The sequence below is a fragment of the Aquarana catesbeiana genome, linkage group LG12 (genome assembly GCF_042186555.1).
Source record: "Aquarana catesbeiana isolate 2022-GZ linkage group LG12, ASM4218655v1, whole genome shotgun sequence".
NCBI classification, from domain to species: Eukaryota; Metazoa; Chordata; class Amphibia; order Anura; family Ranidae; genus Aquarana; species Aquarana catesbeiana.
Window position 1 is genome coordinate 82107013 of NC_133335.1, and position 26623 is coordinate 82133635.

Sequence of the window (26623 nt, forward strand, 5' to 3'; positions counted from 1 at the left end):
TTTTTTTTTTTTAGCTAATATTTGTACTTTTCCCCACTGTACTAAAAATGTGCCGTTTTTGTGTATGCAGAGGCTCTAACCCTTCCTCCTAGTTGGGCTTTAAAATGTCTGACTGGTTCACTTTAAGATTAGCGTTTTAACTAAATTGCCATGAATTTTATTCATTTTTTTTTTTTTTTTTTTTTTTTTTTAACAGTTGTGTTATTCTGTATACCTTCTTTCAGACTGATATTGGAGGGTGGGGGATAGATTGTTCTAAATGTCTTCAGTGTATAAGGCTCCATTTTAAACCTATGCAGTTTGCTTTTGAAGTGCTTTTTGCTGTGCTTTTCGCGATTTTACTGCGACTTTTGATGTGTTTTGCGTTTTTTTTTTTTTTTTTTTGTTTTTTTTTTTTTTGGGCAAATTTGTTGTGCAGATTTTAAAACGCATAACGCAGATCACGGTATAAATGCACTACATGCTTTTCTGCAGCTTCTCCATTGAAGTCTATTGAACCAAAAAAAGCACCATTTTGCCTCTACTGTCCTTCAGACTTCACGGGTCATTGGAAATAGAAAATGTCCTGCCATCAGTGGGAGTAAACAATGCCCCATTTTTGGTGTCAATGAGAGAAATTGTGCCACATCATTGGAATCATGCCCCATTGTTGGTGTCACTGGGAAGAACTGTGCCCCGTCGTTGTGTCAGGGGGGAATTTTGGCCCATTGTTGGTGTCAGAGGATTACATTTTGCCCCAAGGGCCAGATAAAAGCAATTCAAGGGCCTCAGTTTGGAAACCACTGCTTTTATGAGAAGGATTTATGTACTCTGGCCCATGACTATGAAATGAGTGGAAGGAACCACATCGGTAATGCATTTCCAATGAAATTGTGCTTTCAGTACTAGTGGTTTATGTTAAGCTGGCCATAGATGGATAGACCTTAGAATGATAATTCTTAGGCAAAGTCTTTGGAAAATGAATACGAAAATTCTCAAAACATTCAAATATCGTTCAAAAGATTTAGTTTGCTTCTAAAATTTGATTTTGGAACGAATGGACTTTACCAAATGGAGACCACATCCACTGTTGGCATTTCACTCATATCGAGAAAAAATTTCCATCCTGTACCTTAAGGCCTCATGCACACTGGACGTTAAAATAATGTTATAAAAACTCCAGTAGCTTTGCAGTGAGTATTTCAACTTTTTTTTAAACGTTTTTGCAATAGCGTTGTTTAGCGTTTTTCCGTTTTAGCGTTTTTTTGAAAAATGATTTATTTCTTATTTTTTTCAATGGATCAAAAACGTTAAACGCTAGTGAGTGTTTATCTGCGTTTTATAGGCGTTTTTTTGACGTAAGTGTTTTTACAGCTGAAAAACTCCTCTCAGAACCCACTAGTTTTGGGGGTTTTTTAAAGCCAATAAACGCCCCAGCCATAAACTGCATGGACACATAGGATAACATGCTGGGGAGTTTATTGACTGTAGAAAAAAACGTCTACAGCCAAAAACAGCTGCTGTAAAAATGTCCAAAAACATCAAGTGTGTATGAGGCCTTAATATCTTGTCACTGCGGTTGAAAATGAATGTCGCTTTGACCGCACTAATGACTAGAATTTTAATTAGAAATTCTACCCATGTATGGCCAGCTTTAGTAATTCTACAAATGCATAGAACATCTAGTACATTTTTATCTTTCTTTATATCTTTTATTTCTTTTAGGTGGGGTCTTGGGGTTAAAGAGAAGAGATTACTGGCACTGGATAGAGGATCTTCCTGAGCAGGATTCCTGTGGCAGGTGTGAACCAAAACTCGGCATTGTTGGTAAAAATTGGCGGAGGGTAGTGCAGTGAGAAATCAAAGCTTGCCATTCACTTATACTATGCTTGTTGGGTATCTGATTTGCCATTTGACCATTGATTGTATTGGACCATATACAGATAAAACATGTAGCCATACAGCCCATACACCATCATTTCTTTTTCGGTTGAGATTTTTTTTTTTTTTTAATAAATGCACTTTGCCCATTAGTTGGCCGGATTGGAAGGAAGATTTCCGCAGGTCAAAGAGCTTGTTGCATCCGCTAGTGCTTACAGTGTTTTTCCTGTCATCATCTGTAAAGGAATTCCTCTCTTAGTTGGATAAAATGAATAACCAGCTCACTATTTTGGGTGGCTGTTCATTTTTGACCTACACACCCCAACACTTGCCCTCTCTGTAGCCCTAACACAAATGGCAGCCCGTCCAGCAGGGGCGCCGCCCCCCCCTAATCCATGCGCCCGGCCCATAATTTACATGCAGGGCGCCGAACACATGTAATTCCAATGGGGGGTTTTATTTTTATTTATTTTTTTTTTTATATCCAAAAAAAGATTTTTATTAAAGAGTAGTCATCAGATATTGCCAGCTGTACATTACAGTGCAAAAAGACATTGAAAAGGAATTTGTCAATAACATCAAGACATAATGACCATGCAAATATAATGACCTCTGTAAGTTACACTTTAGCCCACGTTGAGCCCAAGTAACCTATCCATGATCAGATTCACCAGTGCAAGCCCCGGTACATCCAACCATGGTGCCCATATTCTCTCATATTTAACCGTACTTCCTCTATGTTGGTAAATAGGTTTCTCCATTCTTAACACCTCACCTACATTTTTAACCCATTCCCCTTTTGTTGGAGGGTCTTCTGATTTCCAGAGAACCATAATCCGTTTCCAAGCCTGGAATAGAACTCTATGGATAGCCTCTCTGGTATGTGCTTCCCATTCATATTCTTCCAGTACACCTGGCAGGCTCTCGGGTCTAGGGGGAGAGATACCTTAAATATTGAGTTGACTTTAGTCACTATGCCCGTCCAATAAGAGTGTAATTTTGGAGTGTCATCTCCACAAAAGGTGGATGAAATCCCTGTGATCACGTTTACAAAGCATGCACATGGATTCTGATTGTAAATTCATCAATTGAAGTTTATGGGGAGTATAAAATACCCGCAACAATATGTGCAGTTGAGTAAGTCTTTATGTTTTTTATTTTTTAGAAGCACATAATTAGAGCCAGAGGCTCTAATTGGCTTAAAAGGATGGGCTTGGGGCGTAGAGCACTGCACCCTGAGCTCACCCAGTGGTGTGACCATATCGAATTAAAATTCGCTATAGTCTTCCTAATTCTCCTCCCGGCCGTTCAGGGAGCGGGTCCTGAGACCTGATTGGCTGAGAGGAGAAACAATCGTATTGGCTGCCGAGGAGGAGGAGACGCAGGGGAAGGTGCCGTGAAGCCGAGGAGAGGAGATTCAGGGTGAAGCGGCCGAGGAGGAAGCGGTTTCCATGACTTAGATGGGGAAAGTGCGGGGCTGGTGGGCTGACGATTGAGTGATTGAGGGGGGGGGGTGACCAACCTACCTACCTACCGACCGGGAGGTGGCAGGTGGTTTGCCCCCCCAAAAAATGGAGCACCAGCTGCCACTGCCTAACACTAACTCTTCCTGTAATTCTAACACTAACCCTTCCTGTAATCCTAACACTAACTCTAACACAATCCCTCCATATAATCCAACACTAATGCTCAAATTAACCTTCCCTATAGCATTTTTGATATTCAGAATGTATGGTACAGACTTTTTTGGGTTAACCTTTCACCTTTGGGAGATTGATATTCTTTTTTTAAGGAGACATTCATTTGATGACATTCCTGTCTGATAGGCTGTCACACCTCTCCGTCATGATACAGCATACTCTTGTCTGTACGAAGGTTTTAACTGCACAGGGAAGAGGAAGGTATTTTCTGCGACTGGCTCTCAACAGGAAGTTCATAGCGGCTGCAGTCCAGCATTTACAGCACACGCAGAGACTGCTGGAGGTAGGTTCCAGTATTGATTGTGACATTGTAGCATGGCTGTAACATAGAGAAGAAAACATTGAAGTATCTCTCGTTCTTTGCCAGTCTGTGATACCAAATGTTCAGTAGGACAGTGTATATTCCAATGTGCATTATCCTTTTATGAGTAGAAGTTCAAGTATTTTACTAACTATACCAGTTTTCTTTTTATCCTAAGCACTTTTTTTCTGATCATTTAAAAAAAACAGTCAACCAGGTTCTACATCTGCCATTTGTAACCATATTCTGTGTACAGGTTGTGTCAAACGGGATGGAGTGTGCTCCAGCTGTAATGGTTGTGGTGTGCTTGATATATGCAATAGATGCACTATATTACCAAAAGTATTGGGACGTCTGCCTTTACACGCACATAAACTGTAATGGCATCCCAGTCTTAGTCCATAGGGTTCAACATTGAGTTGGCCCACCCTTTGCAGCTATAACAGCTTCAACTCTTCTGGGAAGGCTGTCCACAAGGTTTAGGAGTGTCTATGGGAATGTTTGACCATTCTTCCAGAAGCAAATTTGTGAGGTCAGGCACAGATATTGCACGAGAAGGCCTGGCCCACAGTCTGCGCTCAAATTCATCCCAAAGGTGTTCTATCAGATTGAGGTCAGGACAGTCAAGTTCCTCCACCCCAAACTCGCTCATCTATGTCTTTATGGACCTTGCTTTGTGCACTGGTCCAAATCATTTGGTGGAGGGGGATTATGGTGTGGGGTTGTTTTTCAGGAGTTGGGCTTAGCCCCATAGTTCCAGTGAAGGGAACTCTTAAGGCGTCAGCATATTTCATGTTCCCACCTTTGTGGGAACAGTTTGGGGATGGCCCCTTTCTGTTCCAACAAAACTGAGTACAAGCAAGGCCCACAAAGGCAAGGATCAGTGAGTTAGAGGTAGAGGAACTTGACTGGCCTGCACAAAGTCCTGACCTCAACCCGATAGAACACCTTTAGAGTGCAGACTGCAAGCCAGGCCTTCTCGCTAACATCAGTACCAGACCTCACAAATGCACTTCTGGAAGAATGGTCAAACATTCCCTTATGCCACGTACACACGACTGGACTTTACGGCATACTTGGTCCTGCGGACCTGAGTCTGTCGGACAATTCGATCGTGTGTGGGCTCCAGCTGACTTTTTTCCCCAAAAGTTTGACTGACCTAGAAATGAAACATGTTTCAAATCTTTTCGATGGACTCGAATCCAGTCGAAAAGTCCGCTTGTCTGTATGCTAGTCCGACGGACAAAAACCGACGCTAGGGCAGCTATTGGCTACTGGCTATGAACTTCCTTGTTTTAGTCCGGTCATACGTCATCACGTACGAATCCGTCGGACTTTGGTTGATCGTGTGTAGGCAAGTCCGTTCATTCGGAAAGTCCGTCAAAGTCCGCAGGACAAAGTCTGCCGTAAAGTCCACTCGTGTGTACGCGGCATAAGATGCACTCCTAAACCTTGTGGACAGCCTTCCCAGAAGAGTTGAAGCTGTTATAGCTGCAAAGGGTGGGCCAACTCAATATTGAACCCTACGGACTAATGCCGCATACACATGATCAGACATTCCGACAACAAAATCCTGGATTTATTTCCGACGGATGTTGGCTCAAACTTGTCTTGTATACACACGGTCACACAAATGTTGTCGGAAATTCCGAACGTCAAAAACGCGGTGACGTACGACAAGCCGAGAAAAATGAAGTTCAATAGCCAGTGCGGCTCTTCTGCTTGATTTCGAGTATGCGTGGAATTTTGTGCGTTGGAATTGTGTACACATCGGAATTTCCGACAACGGATTTTGTTGTCGGAAAATTTGAGAACCAGCTCTCAAATTTTTGTTGTCGGAAATTCCGACAACAAATGTCCGATGGAGCCTACACACGGTCGGAATTTCCGACAACAAGCTCCCATCGGAAATTCCGGGGCAAAAGACTGGGTGACATTAAAGTTTATTTGCATGTAAGGCAGTGCTGTGGCTTGGCCTAGGCTGACAAGGCCCAGGCCTAGGGCGGCACTTTGCGGGGGGCGGCAAAAAAGCCACCCCCCTGCATGAAAACCTCCCCCTGACCCGTACTCTCAAGTCCCGACTCCCGGGGGCCTCCTCCCGCACAGATAAAACATCCCCAAGTTCAACTACAATCAGTGCACACATGCGGCACCCGCAGCCACATCCGGCGTTGCCCAGCTTATTACTCCAGCCGCCCACAGCCACTTAGGTGCCTGTCGAGTGGCAAAATGATCTGCAGCTTTGTGTGCTGTGGGTAGGAGAATTTTACAGAACACCGGGGTCTGGAACGTGTCTTGCGAAAAGGGGAAATCACGCCCACTGCCCCACTATGCAGCGTGACATGCTGCCCAGACTCAGGTAGGACACCATTGTGAGGGGAGAGTGGGGAGGAGTGTATGGCAGCCAAAGAGAGTGGGTGGAAGGCTGTGCAGTCTCCTAATGCTGTATTTGGAGGACTGGTGGCAGCCCGATCTGCTGCCCTATTTGGGGGCTGAGATATGGCAGCCAGCTTTGCTGGGACTTTTAGTGCCCTCTGTGGGGGCTGAGATAGGGCAGCCAGCTCTGCTGGGACTTGTAGTGCCTCTGTGGGGGGCTGAGATATGGCACCCCGCTCTGCTGGGACTTGTAGTGCCCTCTGTAAAGGGCTGAAATATATGGCAGCCTCATATGCTGGGACTTGTAGTGCCTCTGTGGAGGCTGAGATATGGCAGCCCGCACTGCTAGGACTTGTAGTGCCCTCTGTGGGGGGTGCTTTAATATGGCAGCCCGCTCTGCTGTGACCTCTAGTACCTCTGTGGGGGGGCTGAGATATGGCAGCCTTGTATGCTGGTACTTATAGCACCCTCTGGGGGGGGCTGAGGATTCCTCAGTCCCCCCACAGTCTAGGGCACTATAAGTCCCAGCAGAGTGGGCTGCTCTTACAGAACAAGAGAAGCAGCTGGTGGGGGGGGGGGGGGTTGTACTGGGAGGGGAGAGAAGGCGGCACAGGTTTGAGATGGGGGAGGATTTTTTTCTGAGAGTGAGGATTTGTGCTGAGAGGGGGAATTTATGCCGGGGAGGGGGGGGGGATTTTATGCTGGGAGGGGGAGATGGTGAGGGGGGGGGGATTTGTGCTGGGAAAAGGGAGGGAGAAGCAAGGGTTTGTGCTGAGAAGAGGGATTTGTACTGGAAGGGGTTATATGAGGGTGAGGATTTGTGCTGAAAGGGGGGATTTTTGTTGCTAGGGGGGAGATGGGTGGGGGTCTGGAAGGAGTGTGGTTTACAAATGATAGGGTGGGTCTTAAATATAAAGGGGTGTGGCCTTGACAGGAAGGGTGGGTCATATTTAAATTAGGGGGTTCATGAATTTAGTTAGGCCTAGGGCATCACAAAACCTAAATACACCACTGGTGTAAGGGTAGGCGTCCCAATACTTTTGGTAATAAAGTATGAGATTTAAAGCTGAGCAGCTTATAAAAGACATGACTTAATGACAATAATTATTCATTTATCAGTCATTTACATTTTTTTTGTCTTGATATCAGCCTCTTACTGTGTATCTGCAGTGTATTTATCTCCTTACTTAGAGTTTAGCTCTGTTTTTTGCTGGGTGGCTCTCCATTAGTTTGCACTGCATATTCCTCTTTGCAGCATTGAACAAGCTTACCATCTGTACCAATTGACATTCCTTTCTTTCAGTGGTACGACCCGCTCTTCTCTGTGCTTGGAAATGAGGAACATTTAGGTAATGTGAACCATTTTCTTCAGCAAGCCTTTATAATACAAGATAATGGTATGGTACTTTATTCTTATTATGCAGTCAATTAGCCAGTCAGCTTGCGTCTTGTTCATTTCAGCTCCTCCGTACATTTCAGACACAAAATTCCCAAAATCTAGAATAACCGAGGGGAAACAAATTTTGTTTTCCAGAACCCTTCCTGTCTTTGCTCCTGGTTGTGTCTCAAAGCAATTTTGCTCTAGATCTTCAGGTAAGTTTAAATCGCGTACACCTACCTGCATAAAGCATTGACAACATTTTTAAACTGTTTAGTGGTGAACCGCTGATATTTCACTGGTGCTAAATGTGAAGCTCAATCTAAAATTTTTGTAAGCAAATTTTTGTTTTTTGTCCATTCAAGGGAAAGCAACAGGTTTGTTATATTCTCCTTCTCAACAGCAGCACCCACCCTCCTCCGATCTGAAATTACCTGGTATATTTCGGGTAGGGGGGAGCATGTGGCAGCACTGGGTCAATCCTAAATCACCAGGAAAGTGACATGGGTGAGAGTCCATGGGCCCATGACTCTTGGCTTACACAGGGCCACTTCACCTGCTACCGGTAGCCAAATAGAGCGACGGTGGAAGGAAGTAAAGGTGGGTATGTGCTGCTGGGGAGAGGATGATGGGTAACCTGTTGAGTTACTCTGTATGGGAAAGGGCAGATTCACTTGGTTACTGTGGGGATGGTTTAGATCAGCCTTTTCAGCACAGAGGAACCCTTGAAAGAACTTTCTGGTCTCAGGGAACCCTGCTAAAAGTTCATATATCTACAACTCATGATACATTAGTGTGATGGTCAGTGAGAAGAATGCTCCATACACTAGTGGTCATTGGGAAGAATCCCCCCCCCCCCCCCCCCCTTACAGGTCGCTAAAAAGATCAATGGTGTTAGTGGGAACTTATCTGAGATGCAGAAATTGCTTATTGATCAAGGAACCCCTAGAAACCTCTGGCGGAACCCTAGGATTCCATGGAACCCTGGTTGAGAAACCCTGCTTTAGATTGTCTGTCCAGTACTCTAGTTATCTGTGTATTCATTGGGGAAATTTCCCCCCCCCCCCCCTCCCCAGGTTTGTGTTGGTTATCTTCAGAACTTTGCTGTGGGCTAACTTCTCCATCTTGAGTACATTCTCCATATGTTCACCTAGGAGCATGACGGTGTCCCTGGCTCTCCAATGAAGTCCCCAAAGGAATATATGGAGCATGCACTCCACATAGGGGTATACTCCTCTGTGATCAGGGATCTACTGCCATTTGTGACCGGATCAGATCATTTAACTTTTTTGTTTCCCCATCTGAACACAGTACTGGTCAAACTTCTGTTCATATCTGTGTTGGACATGGCTGTGTGTGACCTGCTAATGCCTACTATTTGTTTACCTATGCTTGATGTACATTTCAATCACACGTCAAATGCAGGAAAATTATGCTCATCCAAGCTAGCTTCTATGGCCTGGCGATAAGTGTCAAAAACAGTCCACTACATGGAAGTTAAAGGCTAAGTTCAATCCCCCCATTTTTACCAATATACCATTAATGTTCCCCTCCTGCAGAAAAGGAAAAACTTTTCTCTAGTATCCTAGACCAGGCATTACTTCACCATCCAGATTGTTGTATGGAAAACTTCTGTATTACTTCCTGGACAGCTCTTAGGTTGAGGAAACTGTTAACCAGTTGACCCCCAGAAGATTTACCCCCCCCCCCCCCCCCCCCCTCATGACCAAGCCATTTTTTTTGCCATACTGCACTGCGTTACTTTACCTGACAATTGCGTGGTCCTGCAACTCTGTACCTAAACAAAATGTGAGGAAAAAAGAACATACAAATAGAGCTTTCTTTTGGTGGTATTTGATCACCTCTGCGGTTTTTATTTTTTTTTGCTATACACAAAAAGAGAGACAATTTTGGAAAAAAAAAATTAGATATTTAACTTTCTGCTATAAAACAAATCCAATAAAAAAAAAAATGTAAACAATCTAATTTCTCCATAAATTTAAGCCAATATGTATTCTGCTTCATGTTTTTGGTAAAAAATAATAATACTAATAAGCGTGTATTGATTGGTTTGTGCAAACGTTAGTGTCTACAAACTATGGGAAACATTCTGGAATTTTTATCTATTTTATTTTTTACTAGTAATGGCGGCGATCAACGAATAGTAGCAGGACTGCGATGTTGCGGTGGACATTTGGACCCCTACTGACACTTTTTGGGAACCAGTGACGCTAATAGAGTCATCAGTGCAAAAAATAAGCACTGTCACTGTACTAATGACACTGACTGGGAAGGTGTTAAACATCTAGGGTGATCAACAGGTTAAATGTGTGCCTAGCCAGTGTTTTTGTGTACTATGTTTGGTGCTTTTACTAAGGGAAGTAATGGATTTTATTCCCTGCTTTGCGGGGAAAGAAAATCCATCACTTCCCCACTGACAGAACAGGGCTCTGTCTTGTTTACATAAGTAAGGTTCTGTCCTGTGTAAATTCCCGACGATCGGCAAGTCCATTGTCCAGCACCCTCTGATCGACATCTGCTCTGTTTCATCACAGCACAGCCGGGTCACCAGCGGCACGCGCCCCCTAGAGAGTGCCAGATCACATACCTAGTACGTGATCTGGCATAATAGAGCTGCCTTGCCGCCATATATGTATGTTATACGGTCAGGAAGGAGTTCACCAGCTGACCTCAATAACACACACCCTGCACCCGCTCTCCTCCTCCAGGAGATGGCTCCTCCCCACCTCTGTACACACATACAGTGCAATCAGTGGCAAGGGACAACATTCTCACTGAATACACAGCCTTATGCCGTGTACACACGCATACCTCCCAACATTTTGAGATGGGAATGAGGGACACCTACTAGCAAACATATGTAGGCATAGGACATGCCCCCTGCCACACCACCTTAAAGGAGAATTAACCCCAAAAAAGGTTCATTAAATCCACAAGTGCTTTTTTTTTACCACTACTATTCCTTTATATTGGCTTTTAAAATTTACAAAAGCAGAAATTTAGAAATTGGATGAAAGGTTTAGCACTGGGAAACACTTTTGCGTGCATTTTATATACAACTATACAGATCAGACCAAAATGAGGGACAAATGAGGAGGAATGAGGGACAGAGGGACATTGCTCCAAATCAGGGACAGTCCCTCAAAATCAGGGACAGTTGGGAGGTATGCACACGACCGTACTTTTCGACAGCAAAGGTCCGACGGAACAAATCCGTAGGACAATTCGATGGTGTATGGGCTTCATCGGACCTTTGCTGTCTCAAAATCAGATGGACTTTAGATTTGGAATATGTTTCACATCTTTCCGACGGACTCGAGTCTGGTTGAAAAATCTGTTCGTCTGTATGCTAGTCCGACGAACGAAAACTGACGCTAGGGCAGCTATTAGCTACTGGCTATCAACTTCCTTATCCTAGTCCGGTCGTACGTCATCACGCTCGAAATGATCGGACTTTGGTGTGATCGTGTCTAGGCAAGTCCGATTCGTTGGAACTCCGTCAAAGTCCTTCAGAGTTCAGGCGGATGAGAAGTCCGCTTGTGTGTACACGGCATTAGATCTGCTATCAACTATGTAGTGCAAGGGCCTACCTGAGTGGATACAGAGTGACCTTTTTTTATAGTTTTAGTAAATCTAAAGAAGATCCTACAGAGATTGTACAATCAGATTGTATAATATATGGCCACCTTTTTATACACCTAAAATGAACTAGTCACGCTTGCCATTAACTGCTTCCCGCTTGCCGTATTGTCAAATGATGGGCAGACGGCGGCACTCTCGTTCTGGCAGGACATCATATGCCGTTCTCCCACTCTCTGCGCATGGCGCGGCGATCAATGGTGCGCTCTATCCCTGGGACACAGCGCATCACTGATCCCGGAAAAGAGCCGATGACGAGGCTCTTTACCCATGTGATCAGCTGTGTCCATCCACAGCTGATCACATGTAAACAAGGAAAAGCCGGTTATCAGCATTCCTCTCCTCACACTGACAGCTCATGAGGAGAGGAAAGCTGATCAGCGGCATTTCCTCACAGGGGAGATCTGCAGAGATGACCAGTGCCCTGATCATCAGTGCAGCCCCAACAGTGCCCATCAGTGATGCCAGTTGGTGCTGCCTTTCAGTGCCTGCTCATCAGTGCTGCCTATCAGTGCTCATTAGTGCTGCATATCAGTGCTCAGCAGTGTCGCCTATCAGTGCTGCATATTAGTGCCGCCTTGTCAGTGCCCATCTGTGCCACCTCGTCAGTGCCCATCAGTGCAGCCTCATCAGTGCTCATCAGTGAAGGAGAAAAATTACTTATTTTATCAAATTTTATGGCAAACTGAGAAATTTTTTTTTTTTTTTTTTTCCCCCAAAAATGTTTGGTCTTATTTTTTTGCTTAAAAAAAAAAATAAAAACCTTTCTGATGATAAAAATTGAGTTTGGATACAGCATTGCATGACCGCGCAATTGTCCATTCAAAGTGCGACAGCACTAAAAGTTGAAAATTTGGCCTGGGCAGGAAGGGGGTGAAAGTGCCCAGTAGGCAAATGGTTAAAGTAGTTGTAAATTCCCACATACCAAAATTCGCTGACAGGCAGGGTTTTTATAACCGAAGAGACCCTAGAGATCTCTTCTGTCATTAATGCCCCCCCTGCCTGTTAGCGGTAATGAGCTCCGAGCCGCACGTGCGCAGATCAGACCGTATTTACGGCACGCTCTTCTGGTGAAGTGACTCTTGTGCGGAAGTGACGTCACTTTACCCCGGCCAATCACCTGACCGAGGATTCGGAACCCGGAAAGAAGATCGGTTTACAATGGAAGCCGCCAGGGATCGGGGGGGGGAGCCGTGACAGCCCAGCGCTGGAGGGCTGCATTTGTAGGCAAGTCTCTCTGTGGTGCATACTAGAACATTATGACCTAAAATCTGCAGGGAAGCACATGAACAAGACTTTACTATCGCTATAATTGTTAATGGCACCCTAAAAGCAGAAGCAAACACACATTTTGCCATGTGAAAAAATGAGCGTCAATGCAGCAAAACGCACAGTAAAAAAAAACTACAACATGCCAAAATGTCCCATGAGCTACTTTGCCACCAGTATGGCTACTTTGTTGCATGAAAATGAGCCAAAAAACGTGTGTTCCCACTATGCTAGGTATGAATAGGCCTGAATGTGAAATTAGTGTGTGTTTATATCTGTGCATTTCTGAATGCATGTCAATCTACACATAAAATGCGCACTTTGCCTTGCGTTTCAAAAATGTGCTGCAAATGCACATCGCGCTTGCGTTGTCATTACATGTTAAAGGTACCCAAAGCGCAGGTAGCAGGCACCACGCTCCACTCCGGATTGAGGGTAGCCCATTCAAGTGAATAGGCTGCCCTATTTTTAAGGAGCGAAAATGTTCCAAAACACCCCCAAAAAAGCATCTGCGGGAATGTGAGTTCCTGCTACGCGGAGATGTGAATGGAGCCTGACAGCTGAATGTCTCCATCCACTCCCTCCTATGTACTTCTATAAGGATGGCCATACACTATGCAATCTGATTGTACAATCCCCTTTTAGATTTACCAGAACTATGGAATAGGAGGATCCAACCTGAACAATCCATTCAATCTGTATCAAAGCAGGCAGGCCCTTGTTTTACATACTGTAGCTGATGGGAGATTCAAAGGAGATTGTACAGAAAGTGGGTGAAAATAAAACAAGAGGTGGTATAGCAATGAGGGAGGTGTGGTCCAGAGTGGTGAACCGTACCTCCCAACAGTTTGAAATGGGAATGAGGGACACCTACTAGAAAACGTATGTAGGCATAGGACATGCCCCCTGCCACGCCCCTTAAAGGGGACCAAAAAAAAGGTTAAATCAATCCAAGTGCTCCCCTTTTTTTTTTTTTTTTTTTTTCTACCACTACTATTCCTTTTATATTGGCTTTTAAAATTTACAAATGCAGCAATTTGGAATTTGGATGAAAGGTTTAGCACTGGGAAACACTTTTTGAAAGATGCATTTTATATACAACTATATAGATCAGACCAAAATGAGGGAAAATGAGGGAAAATGTGGAGGAATGAGGGACAGAGGGACATTGCTCCAAATCGGGGATAGTCCCTCCAAATTGGGGACAGTTGGGAGCTATGATGTGGGAGGTGTGGTCCAGAATGGTGAACATGCCCTAGCATGCCCTCTTCTGTGATACAACAAGGAAGTGCATGCTGTGATATGATCTGCAAGAAGCAATGGAATAAAAAAACATTTTTAAAAATCCAAATAGATGAAAGTTCAAAGCTGCTATACAGTAGATGAGGTAAGTGAGAGAAAAGCACATCGGGGTGGCTGGGGCAGGTGAATGGTCCACCTGTCCGTTTCCATCCGATCTGATCCGCCAGTCTGTTTTTGGGGGACAGGATCCATACCTCCCAACATTTTGAAGGACACCTACTAACAAACGTATGTAGGCATAGGACACGCCCCCTGTCACACCCCCTTAAAGGAGAATTAACCAAAAAAGTTACCGTATTTATCGGCGTATAACACGCACAGGCGTATAACACACACATTCATTTTAAGAGGGAAGTTTCAGGAAAAAAAATTAAATTTTAAATAAGGAACTTTGAAGTAAAATAAGGGTCAGTGCCCATCTGCAGCCTCACAAGTGCCATCAATGCAGCCTCATCAGTCCACTTCAATGCAGCTTCACCATTGCCATCAGTGCAGCCTGATCGATTCCCATCTGCAGCCCAGAGGGGACAGGGAGGGGGGGCAGGACGAGCGCCGACAGATTACATACAGTGAGAATCTCCTATGATAGACAGAATAGTGGTCCAATGGTGGCCCAGGAGACAGGAGTTCCTATTACAGAGGCCACCAAGTAAACAGGAGATTCTCACTGTATGTAATCTGACGGCGCTTGTCCTGCCCCCCCTCCCTGTCCCCTCCGAGGCAGCTAAAGCCGAAGTATTGGCGTATAACACACGCACTATTTGCACCCAATTTTCATGGTGAAAAAGTGAGTGTTATACGCCAATAAATATAGTAATTAAATCCACAAGTGCTTTTCTTTACCACTACTATTCCTTTATATTGGCTTTTAAAATGTACAAATGCAGCAATTTTGAATTTTGGATGAAACACTTTTTGAAAGATAAAAGTCCTTCTTTTTTTTTTTTTTTTTTTTTTTAATATACAACTGTATACACCCGAGTACCGATCGTACGTGCCTGCTCGCACCATCGCGCACCCGCGTACACTGGTTCGTGCTAGCCCGCACCCGCATGTGTCCGTTCGCGGTAGCGAGCACCCGCACACGTCCACCGGCTCTAACAGGAGTTCTGTGCACCGATCCTCCGCCCACAACTGTGCTAACAGGACGTCTTTCATGACAACAACTATATAGATCAGACCAAAATGAGGGACAAATGAGGGGGAAAGAGGGACATTGCTCCAAATCAGGGAAGTCCCTCGAAATCAGGGACAGTTGGGAGCGATGTAGGATCGGATGTTGGCGGGTGTCAACGGACACCTGCCGCTCCATAGAGCGCAATGGATGGTCTGATCAGGTTCGCCTGAAAATCTGACAGACGGGCCCAATCGGTCCATCAGTGTGAAAGGGGCCAAAGTATTTCGGGTCATCCTTTTACTTCTCTCTCCAAAACTGTAAACATTTCAATATAGTGTATCTGCTTTAAAGCTGTTATGTGCTCATTGCAAAACAAAAATGAATGCGTTTGGAATGCAGCTAGTGTAAAGAATTGAATTTGGCTTGGTATAAGCTTCCTGTAATCCTCTGTACAGCAGCACTAAGACTGACCTCATAAGGGATCAGTCATTGGTGTGCGCAACCTATAGCATTAGGGTGTGTACCCCAGAGCACAAACACACATGCGTGTATATCAGCAGAGCAGTCGACAGTGTCAATAGCATTTTTTTTTATGAGCCCCATTGGGGGGCTCTGGTGATGGATCAAGGGTCTAAACAAACCCCTGATGTCCCAGTTCTGAGACAGAGAAAGGGAGTGAGGACAGCGATTTCCCCGCAGCCTCTGTTGCACTGGACCATGAATGTATGGGAAGTGCTCTGTGCTGAGTGGCTTCCTGTTCATTCACAAACTGAAGCATAGTAAGCATAGTTTTATTATGCTTCAGTTAAGAATGAACACAGGAGTGACTATTACAGATCATTTACTGTGTTCATTCAGAAACAGAAGTGGCCCATAAATGAAATAGTTACTGGCCCCTTCCCTTGCTCTCCGTCCTAAAACATCCCCTGCAACAGCCGGCAGGAGAGGCGAAGAGGGAAGCTGGCAGTACTGCAGGGGGGGAGACGGGACGGGGGAGCAGAAAGCAGGGAGAATCGACACTACACGGGGTGATTAGGGTGTTTTTTTTTTTTTTTTGGTATGGGGTTTTCCCTCCAAAATCCATACCAGTCTCAAAGGGCCTGGTATGGTCAGATCAAAGTTGGATCCCATTCATTGAAGTTGCATGGTAGTCAGACATAAAGTTGGATCAGAAGTCGTAAGACTTTCATGTCGGATCAGTGTGAACAGCCTAAGAATTTAATTTCAAAATATCTGCAAGTACAAGGAATAAACACGTATAGCTGAACTCTGGGTGCAAAATGTTAATTTAAATATATTCCTCAATAGCCACCAAGGATATAAATAAACTTTATGTGCACTAAATGCCTTTCCAAACCCAGATATTACCGTGGTAAAGTAGTGGTGATATCATCTGTGCAGAGAGCAGAGCTGTGGGAGGGACCCAGCGGACCCCACCCACTACAGGCTGCCTGGAGAAATCTACAGGAGGGGGCGGAGACAAGACCAGTCACCCTGCACAAGGAGAGAGAGCAGCAGTGACTGGTCTTTATTACAGGAGGCAAAGTTTTACCCTGGATTACTGCACAGATCTGGAAGAATCGAGGAAGAATACAAGAATACAGATGGCTCTTGTATTTAGATAATATTTGCGTTCAGCTTAATTGAAGACATGTACGTATTTCTTAAACACAGGGACTCTAAAGATTTTACAAGTACATTTCTATCATTTAGAAAAATTTCTGTGCCCTGAAGGCAGAAGTCCACTAAGATAAATTTTTTTTTTTTTTTTTTTTTTTTTTTATAAAAGGCAGGTTACAGAGTTACTAAAATCCATTAAATGGGCAACATTGTGCAGGACTCTCAGAAACCTCAACATTCTTACATTATACTTGAAGATTTATTTTGGACAGCCCATTGGATTATTTGTCAGGGGAGCTGACAATCAAAGTCTGAACACAGTGAATATACAGGGCTTTATCTACTAAATTGCGCTTTATTTGACAGCGGATTCTGGGAGCATGCATACATAAACTTGTCATTGCTGGTTATCTTAGTAATTAAAGGTACATGTGTAATTCTGTGTTTTTTTTTTTTTTTTTTCCAGAATTCAAGCTTCCTTGATGAGAGCTGGCTTATACCGGTAAATATTATCCTTGCTGATTTGTAGAATGTCTTCCATGGTGGTGGCTTTAGATTTGTCTGTTAAAAAGTATTTCATAGCTGTAGATCTAACCGTAGTTCTAGACTCACCTTAAAAATAATAATAAATTAAAGCTTGAATTTGTTGCTCTATATCGAAAACAATAAGAAATGAGCAGCTAACACAATATTGTTGGATACAATAAAAAGATATATGGGATATAGGTGTAGTGCTATAGAAAAAATATAATTGAAAAGTCCATAGAAGATTTTTTTATATAAGTTGTCTGAAGCAATCAGCAGCAATTCACAGCAGATCTCTACAGGCATAGAGTGAAAGGAAGCCCATCACCATCACCCAAACACACTGACCCTTACCGTCAGCAAGTGGGTTGTATAGCATAACGGAGTGGTAACCACAGGAAACAGATGTCTCTTTATCCCAGGCTCCTCGCTCCAATAATGCAATAAGGATTAGTGGCCAGCAAAGGCACTCCACATTTGCAGCAAAGCATTAAATGTACATGTAAACGAAAAAGGATGGATTCATTGCGCAGACATTCCACATAATGGCAATTAAGCACCGATTTCAAATGAACACTCACATTTAGGCAAAAAGATAAAAGCAAGATGAGGAAAGCGACCATCGCTTCCTACCGTTGAGATGGTCACAGCTCCTCCGTCTTCCCCGACGCGTCACCAAGCTCCGCCCGACGTTTCGTCACTATCGTGCGTCATCAGGGGCGTGGTTGCGACGTTCAGGAGTTTAAATGGAGAGACGCAATCAGGAAGAACAAAAATTTATATGCGCTCCAAGGAGGCGGAAGTAATTATCCTCCCGCTCCTGGAACGCAAAAGCCGCAAATAGGCTCAGGGGCTACAACATAAGATGCATTCCACGATCGATAAAAACAAAAACTTATATATAATTATTAAATTTGGATAAAAATACCCTTAAATCCATGAAGGACAAAAACATCTAGACTATTTATAAATAATTATTTAGAATAAATATATAAAATTTTGTTTCAAACATTTAAAAAAACTTCAATAGCAAAAAAAATTACGCAATAAAAACTGCAGTAGAGCCATTAGGCCATTGAATCATAAAACATAGCAGAAAGTTCCCAATGGAGTGCAAACTGCAAAATAACAAAAGTGGACATTGAGCTAATGGGAGAGAAGTAATCGCATCATGGAGAACCAAGAAGCAGCGCCATCTCATGGTATTATACATACTCATGATCATTATCTAAAAAATTAAAACAGGTCATAGAGAAGTTCATCTGGAATAAATCTATATCCAAATGGATCAACAGCAACCTAACTATTATTAATGAATGCATTTACATCCCACTCAACATTCATACCAAATGGGGTGTAAGTTTGGGCTAAATAAATCCATTTGGTTTCTAGACAGGATATTTCCCTCACCATATGGCTACCCCTCCAATTACCACAAAACTTATCAATGCCAGAAAGGTAGTACCCTCTGGATTCCGATCGTGCTTTAAAGCAAAATGCTTAGAAAGGCTATGTTTAGTAAAGCCTCGTTTGATGTTAGCCACATGTTCGCTAAGTCCAACATGTAGCATACGTTTAGTTCGACCAATGTATTGTTTCCCACATGTACATTTTATCACATATACCACATATTTTGTCAAATATGTGATAAAGCGCTTGATCACAAAAGTTTCCTGGGTGGCCGTTGACTGAAAAGGATCGACCCTCCTACCCCTGATATTATTCAGTTTGCAGATAGGGCACTTCCTACATGGGTAAAAGCCACCCATATTCTGGAAGAAGGATAGTTGTTTAGGCGGATCCACAATATTGGGTGCCACCTGTAATTTTAATGGTGGAACGCCCCTAAATACAACCCATGGTTGCTCTGGTAAAACAGAGGCCAGGAGTCGATCAGCCTTCAACACCTTCCAATGCTTTTGCATTATTTAACAGCAAAATGTTGATTGGAATAGCCAGTGATAAAGGAAAATTTAAATGAATCGTCTAGCTTCTTTGGTTTGACCATCAAGAGCTCCTCTCTGTTTCTTGCTCTGGCCAAACAAAGAGCTTTGTCCAGTTCAGTAGAGCTGTATCCTTTCTCAATAAATCTTTCTAAGAACCGAGGCCTCATTGTCAAAATCATCATGATTCGTACAATTGCGCCTCAGTCTAAGAAACTGACCCTTGGGGATTGCCTTTAGCCAAGATTTGTGGTGGCAACTCCTAACATCTATATAACCATTACGGTCAGTCTCTTTAAAGTATGTGGAAGTAATGATCTGCCCATCAAAAACCCTAATTCGCAAATCAAGAAAATGAATCTCTACGTTACTTACGTTCATGGGTTAGAACAATACCTCGATCGTTCTGATTTAGACCTGGAAATAAAACCATTAAGAGCATCCAGAGTACCATCCCATAGGAGGAGGATGTCGTCTATGTACCTCGCCCAGAACACCAACTCTGGTCTAGGCTCCCCATAGACGACATCCTCCTCCCACTTGGCCATGAACAAATTATCCATACTAGGGGCAGATTTCGCCCCCATGGCAACTCCCCTACTTTGAACATTATACCAAAAATGGTTCCGCTCCATCGCAAAATCCAAAAGTTTCAAATTTAAACTTTCTTTTGTGGACATAGAGGTGATCCTGCTGCAAAAAATGATTAACTGCCTTCCTACCATGTTGGTGGGAGATCAGTGTACAGAGAGGAAACATCTGCAGTGGCAAATATATATATATATATATGTGTCTTTCCAGTTAATACGTTGTAATAAATCGATCACCTGAGTGGAATCCTTCAAATATGAAGGAGTATTCACAACCAAGGGCTACAAAAAATAATCAATATATTTGCCCACCCTGGAAGTAACCAAATTGATACCGCTAACATGGCCTTCCAGGGGGGCAAACAGAATCCTTGTGTATCTTGGGTAAATAATTTATAACAGGAACCCTTGGCACTGTGGGGATCAAAAAAGCCTTCTCTTTTTTTGAAACAATATTTTTCTTGAATCCCTCTTCAACCAAATCAACAAGTTCCTTTCTATAATTTGCGGTGGGATTACCTTTTATGGGGAGGTAAGTGGTACGATCCGATAATAAACATAGCATTTTTGCCTCATAAGCTTCCTTATCAAGAACCACTATCCCTCCCCCCTTGTCAGCTGGATGGACTATTATGTCATCCCTGTCTTTCAATTTTTTAAGACCCCCCCCTACTGAACAAATATTCCCTTCTATTTAGCTTCAGCTTTAAGGAGCATAGATCTTCATTGACAAGATCACAAAAGACCCCTATAGCCGGGGCCATAGGGCCCGGGGGATTGAACAGTGAAGCATTAGCCAGACCAGTGTTCCTTATATTACTTGTAACAGCAACACTAGAATGGTAGGGATTACCCAAAATTTAACATTGTATATTGATTTTGCGAAGACATTTTTGAATATCGATGAAAGTTTCAAATTTATTAAGGGGTTTGGGGGGGCACATTTCAATCCATGGTAATTAAAATTACAGGTGGCACCCAATATTGTGGATCGGCCTAAACAACTATCCTCCTTCCAGAATATGGGTGGCTTTTACCCATGTAGGAAGTGCCCTATCTGCAAACTGAATAATATCAGGGGTAGGAGGGTCGATTCTTTTCAGTCAGCGGCCACCCAGGAAACTTTTGCGATCAAACCCTTTATCACATATTAGACAAAATATGTGATAAAATGTACATGTGGGAAACAATACATTGGGCGAACTAAACGTATGCTACATGTTCGATTTAGCGAACATGTGGCTAATATCAAACGAGGCTTTACTAAACATAGCCTTTCTAAGCATTTTGCTTTAAAGCACGATCGGAATCCAGAGGGTACTACCTTTCTGGGCATTGATAAGTTTTGTGGTCACTGGAGGGGTAGCCAAATGGTGAGGGAAATATCCTGTCTAGAAACCAAATGGATTTATTTAGCCCAAACTTACACCCCATTTGGTATGAATGTTGAGTGGGATGTAAATGCATTCATTAATAATAGTTAGGTTGCTGTTGATCCATTTGGATATAGATTTATTCCAGATGAACTTCTCTATGACCTGTTTTTAATTTTTTAGATAATGATCATGAGTATGTATAATACCGCGAGATGGCGCTTCTTCTTGGTTCTCCATGATGCGATTACTTCTCTCCCATTAGCTCAATGTCTACTTTTGTTATTTTGCAGTTTGCACTCCATTGGGAACTTTCTGCTATGTTTTATGATTCAATGGCCTAATGGCTCTACTGCAGTTTTTATTGCGTAATTTTTTTTGCTATTGAAGTTTTTTTTTGAATGTTTGAAACACAACACAATTTCTTATATATATTCTAAATGATTATTTATAAATAGTCTAGATGTTTTTGTCCTTTATGGATTTAAGGGTATTTTTATCCAAATTTAAATAATTTATATATAAGTTTTTGTTTATTACGATCGTGGAATGCATCTTATGTTGTAGCCCCTGAGTCTATTTGCGGCTTTTGCGTTCCAGGAGTGGGAGGATAATTACTTCCGCCTCCTTGGAGCGCATATAATTGTTGTTCTTCCTGATTCTGTCTCTCTACTTAAACTCCTGAACGTTGCACGTCACAACCACGCCCCTGATGACGCACGATGGTGACGAAACGTCGGGCGGAGCTTGGTGACGTGTCAGGGAGGACGGAGGAGCTGTGACCATCTCAGCGGTACGAAGCGCTGGTCGCTTTCCTCATCTTGCTTTTATCTTTTTGCCTAAATGAGTGTTCATTTGAAATTGGTGCTTAATAAATTGCCATTATGTGGAATGTCTGCACAATGAATCAATCCTTTTTCGTTTACATGTACATTTAATGCTTTGCTGGCCACTAATCCTTAATGCATTATTGGAGCGAGGAGCCTGGGATAAAGAGACGTCTGTTTCCTGTGGTTACCACTCTGTTATGCTCTACAACCCACTTGCTGACGGTAAGGGTCAGTGTGTTTGGGTGATGGGCTTCCTTTCACTCTATGCCTGTAGAGATCTGCTGTGAATTGCTGCTGATTGCTTCAGACAACTTATATAAAAATATCTTCTATGGACTTTTCAATTATATTTTTTTTCTATAGCGCTACACCTATATCCCATAATAATAATAAATTATAAAATAAAAAAAAAATAAAATAATAAAGTAAAAAAAGTGTGCATTTATGATTTTTTTTTTTTTTTTTTCCTTAGGAGCCTTCAAAGCATTGGACTCACAGTCAGATTGAGGGTGCAATGCCAGGCCTGCAGAGCTTTCTGCCCATGCCTCTGATATGGGCAGAAAGATCAATGAACTACTTGGTGGTGGCAGCACTGTGTGGCAAACAGGCTCTTTTACATTGCACAATACCCTTGTACTAACATGTTTCAGGCACTTGGACTCACCTCTTAATGTTTGAGCACAGAGAGCACCTTTGGACAGCAGCATTGTCAGTCTGGGGGAGGGGAGTGTTAGATGTACTAGCAGATTTAAATTCACTAACAAGTTGAATCTGAGCTCCAGCTAATACATTATAATCAGTTACAGCGACCTGTTTTTGTTTTCTTTTTTGGATAGGTTTTTTTTACATAAATAAAGGCTGATTGTTTTGTTTTAAGCACCCCTGCCAGTTTTAAATGGTTTGTCTCATCCCTGTAACTGCTGGAGCGCTTGTTCTTTTGAAAAACAGCTTTATTGTCAAGATCACCAGATCAAAATAAAAGAAAACAAATGCAGCCATCAACTAAGAATTAGACAGCTACAATATAATGTTTGCTTTCAGTTTAACCCCTTAATGCCGACCTCACCCAAATATGCGGCCCCACTAGACTGGGCTTTTTTTCCGTGGGGCCGCATATTTGTGTATTTCCCTTTGTGCTGGGAGCGTGCAGCATTCTCAAATGCTGTAGACCTCATGCACACTGGACTTTAACGTTGCTCTTAGGGGCGCAGGTTTTTTTATTTTTTTTATTGCCTGCCTCTTAACACCCCTACATGTTAGCCTATGTGTTAGCACATATAGAAATTTAGGGGCAGTAAAAAAAGCCAGGATCAGCGGTGACTTTAGTATCATTTTAATGCCAGGCATTTTTAATGATTGAGTGTTAATTCATTTTAGTGGGCAGGATAAATTATTATTTTGGTCAATAACCTGATTTAACCTGCAAGCGGTTAATTCGCCTAAACGCACTACACATATATACAGGTGTTTTTTTTGGTTTTTTTTTGCAAAAACGCCACTGCTAGGAGGACAGGCATCTAGGAGAGAGAGGGTGCAAAATGATGGCACTGCTGTGACCCCCAATAACAAAATTAGAATGAGAGATTATAAAAAAAAAACAGTGACTGTAGATGGTGGTAGCAGATCCCCTGAGCCAGATCCAGGGTTAAAGTGATTGTAAATGATCACCTTGTAAAACAACCCATTCAGTTTAAAATAGAAACGAAAGGCAAAACGTTTTTGTATAGATATAAAAAAAAATGATAAATATCTTTTTTCCCTTTTATAACAAAAAAAGTGATCACATTCCCTCTGTCCTCAGGTGCATAAGAGCTGGGGGAGGCGAAGCAACAGCACACTGAGCCTCCCAGTGAATGACTGTGCAGGGGGGGCATGTCAGAACAGTCTGATCATTGGAGGAGAGCAGACTGAGTTCCCAGCATAGCTGAGTTCCCAGCATAGAGAACTGACCGTGGTGTGCTCTCCTGCTTAGTGTGGTCAGTTTTTAATTGGAAAGCAGAGGTACTGGCAGTATCCCCAGGAATTTCACATAAAGGAAGCAATACAAAGAACAGGATACTTTCTCATACAAGTATGTGGTACAGCAGACACATATCAGGAATTTGAAGTGTTGGGGTAACAAACACTTTAACCTAATGTACATATGTAAACAAATGGGAGAGGACGCCTCTATCTAAACTGTTTATTTGCAAAAAATTCAAAATAAAAAAAGTATTGCAGTCACTGGATAATAAGAAGGAATCAGCATGTCATCAATATGAATGAGGTCACCAGTGGAGCAGTAGAGATCAGCAGGTAAGTGGCTGGAGTATGCAGAGTTTGGCGGGGAAGCAGCTGAATGGAAGAAGATGAGAACTACTGTATTGCTGGGACCTGGAAGGTAAGCTGTTCGGCTTGTACGGCAGCTTCCGGGTCTCTTCTACCCGCTCGGCAATAATTGTCTGCACTCAGAGATGACATCACTCTGTACAGGGGGGCGTGGTTACGTGTTTCGGGGCTCTGCCCCTTTGTCAAACCAAAAAAGATCTCTGCTGCTCCATAGATGACTTTGTTCATATTGTGGACATGCTGATTCCTTCTGATTATCCAGTGAGTGCAATACTTTTATTTTAAAATGTTATGCAAATAAACAGTTTACACTTAGATGGAGGCGCCCTCTTTTGTTTACAAGACGTGTAGGAGAGATAGCCAAAGTGTCCAGTGTGCATGAGGCTTTACAGCGTACAAAGACAAAGAGCTGAGAGTCTCCTGCTAAGGAAGCTTATAATCTCCCCATTTAGGCTGGCCATACACTGCTCAGTTTTCAGCCAATTCCTGCTAAATCGGCTGAAATTGGAATTTCTTGGAGTGCAAGCACTGTTTGGGGATTCAGCAGCCACTGGAGCAGTGGCTACTAAATACAATATCTGTCAGCTGACCTTCCTTTATCAACACTGCTTATCATAGATGGGGAAAATCATTAGAGTTCTCTAGAATTTTAAAGCATGTATGGGCAGCTTTAGTTCACTTTCACACTGATCCCTGCGATTTTATCACGTTTACGGTGTATTTTTCACAGGACATGTGACTCACAAACCAAATCAAAACTGCAACACGGATGTGTTTTTTGATGCGTTTTTGCCATGTTTTCAATGCATTTCAATGGGGAGGTGTGTTTTTGGTACTTAATGCAGCAGGAGAGTTCCTTAGGATTACATAGTCACACATTTTTCTTCCGCTATTTATAACGCAAAAGCGGAAGAAAAAGGGATCAGTGAACTACTCCAGCGCGACTTGAAAGCCACACATCAGTGCAATTTGCACTGCTGATTCCATTGTGGCTTGTGACTTTATACAACCAAAGTCTATGCAAGTCGCAATGAAATCAGCAAAAAGTACTGCAGTAACCTTTTTCAATGTCACTGTGACATGAGTTTTGGCGATTTGAACGGTTCCATTGCGAACAATGGGGTATGACTTGTCATACGATTTGGAACTGTCAAATCACATGACAAATTGCACCGGTGTGAACGAGTGCTTAGTCATCCAGACTAAGACATATATGCACAAGGGCCAACTTGCATGGAAACAAAAAGAGGAGGAAGGGAATGAACACTCAGAGGAAACCGTATTAAAGTGTATGTAGGGGTAAAATTAAAAACATGCAGTACATCTCTGCACTACATACCCATTTATTTCCCCATCTTTTATTCCTTGGACCCTTCAGATGGAGAACAAATACCTGTTGATTTACCAGAAATGTCCTCTTGTGAGCTGACAGCACACAGCATTTTTGTGAACTGAGTGGTGTCAGCCCTGTCAGTTGCCTTTAGTAAACTACTCAATCTCTCCCCTATCCTTTTTCACTACAACATAGCGACTGATCATTCTGTAGTTCCAAGATCACACCTAAGAGGGCTAATTAGACTCCTTGACATAAAACAGGAAGAACAACTCTAAATTTCTTACATCACCAATAAATATGATATACCTTTCCTATTTACTAAAGCTGGCATCATAAGGCTTTAAAGTCAATGTTGATTGAGAGAGTGAAGTTCTGCTTTCAGACCAGAAGCCCAGTGCTTGATGCTTGTTTTGCATACCAATCATCAAAATACACTGGACAAAAAAATATAATAAGAATCCACAGAGGGAAACGGGCAGCATGCAAGCAAATGTCTCCATGTGTCAGGGCAGTATTTTTCAAGCAAGGTGCGGTCTGGGTTCCCTTGGCATGTCACAAGCACAGGGCCTGGTTTACCCTGGACCAGCCCAATGAGCTGCCATGGTGTGGGCGGGTTGGCATCATAACACACATGGTCTAGAACCAGGAAGTATGGTGTCTTTTGTTGCCATGTTTAAGGTGACTGGCTCACCTGTACTGTACCAACACATGACTCTGATCCAGGGCAGGTGGCATGCAGGGCCACCCCCAGCAGTTAGACCTCCTCCAGGACCATCACCACCTCTAAGGACTGGTGGGCTGCAATGTATTACATTTCTGTTCTTAGGTTTAGATAAACTAACTGACTATGAATGTTCTGATTATTAGTGCAGCCTCATCTGTGCCTCTTCATCAGTGCTCGCCATTGCTGCCTCATTGGTGATCATCAGTGCAGCCTATCAGTGGAGCCTCATCAGTGCCCATCCGATCAGCCTATTAGTACCCATCAGTGCCGCCTTATCAGTGCCCATCAGTGCAGCCTCATCAGTGCCCATCCGATCAGCCTACTAATGCCCATCAGTGCAGCCTCATCCATGTCCATCATTGCAGTCTGATCAGTGAAGGAGAAAAATTTT

General features: G+C 43.0%; 1 protein-coding gene across 2 annotated transcripts in view; it reads left to right on the forward strand.

The window, feature by feature from the left end:
- LOC141114454 (uncharacterized) overlaps positions 1 to 26623 on the forward strand; it is an 88309-nt gene that overhangs the window by 11813 nt on the left and 49873 nt on the right. For both annotated transcript variants that reach the window (XM_073608134.1, XM_073608135.1), the window contains exons 3-7: positions 1705 to 1780; positions 3687 to 3843; positions 7541 to 7586; positions 7772 to 7830; positions 17050 to 17085. In XM_073608134.1, coding sequence (XP_073464235.1) covers positions 1705 to 1780; positions 3687 to 3843; positions 7541 to 7586; positions 7772 to 7830; positions 17050 to 17085 — 374 coding nt within the window. The remainder of the gene's footprint in view (positions 1 to 1704; positions 1781 to 3686; positions 3844 to 7540; positions 7587 to 7771; positions 7831 to 17049; positions 17086 to 26623) is intronic.